The sequence below is a fragment of the Nicotiana attenuata genome, chromosome 10 (assembly GCF_001879085.1).
Source record: "Nicotiana attenuata strain UT chromosome 10, NIATTr2, whole genome shotgun sequence".
NCBI classification, from domain to species: domain Eukaryota; kingdom Viridiplantae; phylum Streptophyta; class Magnoliopsida; order Solanales; family Solanaceae; genus Nicotiana; species Nicotiana attenuata.
The window spans coordinates 47529131-47533819 of record NC_031998.1 but is presented as its reverse complement, the minus strand read 5'-3'; the positions used below and the strand labels follow the sequence as shown (position 1 = coordinate 47533819).

The 4689-nt window shown below is 35.9% G+C and overlaps 1 protein-coding gene across 1 annotated transcript in view; it reads right to left on the bottom strand.

Annotated features, from left to right (window-relative positions):
* LOC109233460 (protein NRT1/ PTR FAMILY 2.7-like) overlaps positions 2180–4689 on the bottom strand; it is a 3284-nt gene continuing 774 nt past the window's right edge. Inside the window, exons 3-4 of the mRNA XM_019399340.1 lie at positions 3423–3961; positions 2180–3199 (exon numbers count right to left, since the gene is read on the bottom strand). Coding sequence (XP_019254885.1) covers positions 2539–3199; positions 3423–3961 — 1200 coding nt within the window. The 3' untranslated portion in view covers positions 2180–2538. The remainder of the gene's footprint in view (positions 3200–3422; positions 3962–4689) is intronic.

Sequence of the window (4689 nt, the reverse complement as noted above, 5' to 3'; positions counted from 1 at the left end):
AAGGGATACCCTGTCCAAATAAGGTCGTCCAACTTATACTGAGATCTGCATTAATCCAATAGCATTGCATTTAAAGCTAGATGCTCATCCATATGGAAGCAATATGCTCATTTAGTGTCAAAGCACTCCTGAATAGAATAGCAATAACTATTGCAGAGAGCGGTTTCTCGCATAAGATTTTAACCTATAAGATAAAAGGACATTACACATTATGGTCAGAAGTAAGAAAACAGCTCAAACAACAAAAATGAATCAAGACAACTACATCAAATACAATTGAGAAAATCCACAGTACTGATCTGCATTCTGCACAACTACATCAAGTATACTTTGCAAAGAGAAACAGATTCACTTATACAAGACTGATACATTATTTACAGGATCCAAATATCAAAAAGTGCAAGTGAAAATCGTACAAAAAATTCGTCAGAAATGCTTATACACTTTTATACAATATTATACACTTTTATACAAAGAGGTATATTATATATATAGTTGTATAAAAGTGTATAAAATGAAGAGGAGGAGGAGGAGGAATAAGAAATGTATCAGCCTTGTATAAAATAATGTATAAGAGATGTTTATACACTATTATATGTTACTTATATAATATTATACACTATTATACAAATGAATCATATTAATGGAGCTTCACTGGTTCTTCTTCTTCTTTGGGCATCTTCTGAAATTCAACTCAAATCTACCTCAAATCTGCTCCAAATCACTTCAAATTTGAGTTTTGAACTCCCCTTGACGATCCCAATCAATTGGGCCAACACCCAATCCAAACAACTAACAAAATCGAAAAATCCAATTTTAAAATTGAAGCTTCGAATGACCTTTAATGGTGACTCCAAAATAGTAATTCTCTTAAGTGGTATTTTTTCTTCTCATCTTAATAGTGATTATCAACTTTGAATATGGAAGGAGAATTGAAGAATATATATATAATGGTAGAAAAACTTTGGGGTTCAAAATCGTGAAAGAGGAAGAAGAAGAAGAACGAAGAAAAGAAAAAAATAGGGTGGGCTAACTGGTGAAAAAAAAATTCAGATTATATACAACCTGGGCTATATCAGGTAAGGGCTTCAAATGTGGGCCATTTTTTGATGAACTGTTAGGCCAAGTGACAAGGAGCGTAATTTCCCCAATAAAACAATAAATAGTGTTTCCAGAAATTTTTAGAGGTTGATAGCTGACGACATCAAATTAACCCTATAATTATTTTTGCACTACAGCATCAATGTCCCAAAGCATTGATATTTGATAGTGGAAGCATCAATGCCACAAGCACTTAGGTTTGAAATATTCTCAAAACTAGCCGTCAAATGATTAAAATACTTTTTTTTAGTGCGTTATCAAATTTCAGAGAGATCATAAAGATACTTGCAAGTAGAGTAACCACTTACTATCCGAAATCCACTGATCTGATTAATTCGGATTTGTACCATACTTGTATGCACGGGCGGATGTAGGGGCGCAAGGGTGTTTACTCGAACCCCCTTCGCCGAAAAATTACACTATGTATATAAGGCAAAATCTGGTTTTTACCTCTATATGTTATGTTATGAATCCCTTCATACAGCCCAAAAGCATGGCTTAGTGGTCAAGGGGGTTCAAAACTATTATGAGGTCATTGGTTTAATTCCCACTCTTTAAATTTTAAACTTATTCCTTTTTGAACCCCCTTAGCAAAAGTCCTGCCTTCGCCACGGCTTGTATGGACGTTAAAGGAGAAGCTCTTCATATCAAGAATGGCGCCAATGGGTGTGATGTAGACAGCATACCTTAATGCAAGCATTTGTGACTGCTTCCACAACTCGAACCCGTGATCCATAGGTCATAGGTAGACAACTTTACCGTTGCTCCAAGGCTCCCCTTCCTTATATTTAAATAGGCAATTCTATATATTTGGCTTTGTAATTCTTTAAGAGGTGATAGAATTTATTTGTCTGTCCAAGATGCATACATGATGCTGTAAAGTGACTTCTTAAGTAGAAGAAGATTCTTTTTCTTTTTTCCTTTTATAATAGAGAAAGATTCTAAATCTGATCCCTGTGGAAATCCTTTTGTAAGGAAAAGCCTATTTATAGAATGATACAACGAAGTATATACCATATATAGTTATCCAATCTCAAGAAGTTCCCCCCAAAAAAAAAAAAAGGACAGAACAACAAAATAACACAGAACAAAGACTTGCCGTGGCAGATCCAATGATGGGTTCATTGTTACGGAGTCATAACACTACATATGTACGAAAAACAAGTATATATATAGGTAGAAGTACACATATACGTCAATCCATAGAATTTAAATTCTGGATTCGCTGCTGCATTATTGAGCCATACTAGCTAAAATCAGTTGGATGCACCACTATCAGCCACTTTCTTCCCGCGTTTTTTCTTGTAAAATAAAAGACATAGTAGTAAATAATAGCCAAAGTTCAACACTCCAATCACAGCAAACACCCAATAAAAATTGTCCACTCTCCCCTGGTTTATGTCATTAGGCAACCAATTAGTCGCCCTACGAACAAGATCAATCAACGCAGTGTCCAGGTAATACGCAATGGCAATGGCTAACCATGTCATGGGCTGTTGAAACACTCTTTAAAGATGTCGGAAATTCTTGATAGTACAATGCTACTTGTCCTGGAAAATGAAATGCCTCTCCAATCCCAATGATAACTAGTTGTGGCACGAGCCATAAGACAGAAATAGGCACAATATTGGAACGTCCTTGGCTAAGGTTGTGTGAATTATGTGCTACATTTAGTCTTTTAGACTCAACCAAAGCTGCCACTCCTATGCCAACAAAAGTCAGCACGTGGCCAGCTCCGATTCGTTTGAAGGGCGTGACAGATTGGCTAGTTAATTTTTCCCACATGGGAAAGAGTAATCTGTCGAATATTGTTAGAAAGATTGCAGTAGAGATGAGTATAATAACAGGAATGGAACCAGCAGGAATTTGAAAATGTGGTCCTATGTGTCTATCCATGGCTAAGGCTTGAAGTACAGACAAACTAATTAGAACTGCAATTGGAGTAGACAGAAATATGCTGGATGACCACAATGGAAGAGTTCTCATTAGGCTTTTAAAGTCTTCTACTTCACTTACTGTACAAAGTTTCCATGGTTTCGCGATTGAACCATCCGGCTTAACGTCTCCTTCACATTTTAGCGCTGCACGATTCAAGAATCTGCATCGCAAGAGAAGATATCCTTCAATTTATCGATACTCATAAATTGAACTGTCAGTGTAAAGAATTTTTACACTACCAGTGTATTTTAACATGTTGTAACAGATAACTTACCTTATTTTTCAAGTTAGTGATCACAAATTTGTATAGCCAAGTGACCTATATTTATCCTTTTAAGTGTATAGAAGTTAAACTCATCTCAAAATTGAAAATGAGGAGTTACCTAAAGCTTCTTGAAGCTGAAATGGACATTGTTGTTCTGCCATATGGTCCATGATACCAATTCTCCTGTGAAGGTGAAACTGGAAGTTTCCTTTTCGAAATGGCGGCCACAATCACACGAGCTAAACTAGTAAAGGGGCTAACTTCAAGCTTAGCATAATGGTATAAGCGACTTCCAGCTAAAAAGACAACTAAACCAAGAAAATTGGCAGCTATACATACATAAAATCCAACTTTCCAGCTGATATTATCTTCTATATAGACAATAGCTGTGAATCCTATAATTGTCCCAGTGTACATTGTGAAGAAGAACCAATTAAAGAACATGTTCTGATACTTTGAGTCGCGAAATTGGTTTGCTCCAATGGTTGCTATGTTAGTTCGCATTCCACCTAAACCAATGGATGCCAAGGTAATACCTCCATATAATAAGGCAAACTGAGATTTTGTGGGACTCGTACAAAAGTCTGAATCATTTTTGCATATTTGCTGAGGCCTCAGTGAATCAATTGAAGCTGTTAATGCTAAGCGAACTATTCCCTGTGAAAGGTAAAGCTAGTCAGATGATCCCATAGAGTTTCATTTTAAGTGAATGAATTATATTGTCTCGTTCAAGATAAACTTAAAATCTACGTATTGGCACTGCAGAAATTTTTACACAATCAGCTATAGTCGGGATCCAGGATTTTTAATCTTTATGGGTTCAACGTTCTCATATCTTACTATATCGGTTAAAACAAAATGGCGCAGACATATGTATCTAAAATGCAACCAGAAATGTCCCCTGAAAGCATATAGTGACTTTTCAGTTACAATTGACAAAATAGAGTGACTTTTGGATTACAAAACAAAATAAAGTGACTTTTCAGTTAAAATGGACAAAATAGAGTGACTTTTCTGTTACAAAACAAAGTAAAATGACTTTCTTAAACAATTTCCGTTAGTTCAGTAACCTTATGAGAATTTTAACTTCAAGAAGCTTACAAACCAGCTAACTAACTAACAACAACAACAACAACAAACCCAGTGTAATCCCACAAGTGGGGTCTGAGGAGGGTAGTATGTACGCAGACCTTACCCCCGTAGACCCTCGGCTTAAGAAAGGTAAAAGAAGGGCAACAACAAGCACACCAATCAGAAAACCGAAGCAAAGATACCAAACAATCACTAGGTACTACAATCAGGAAGTTGAAACGAAAGCAACAACATCAGCTAACTAACATGAAACGAAAAAGTTTTTTTTTTCTTTAAAGAAAAAAAAAAGAAGG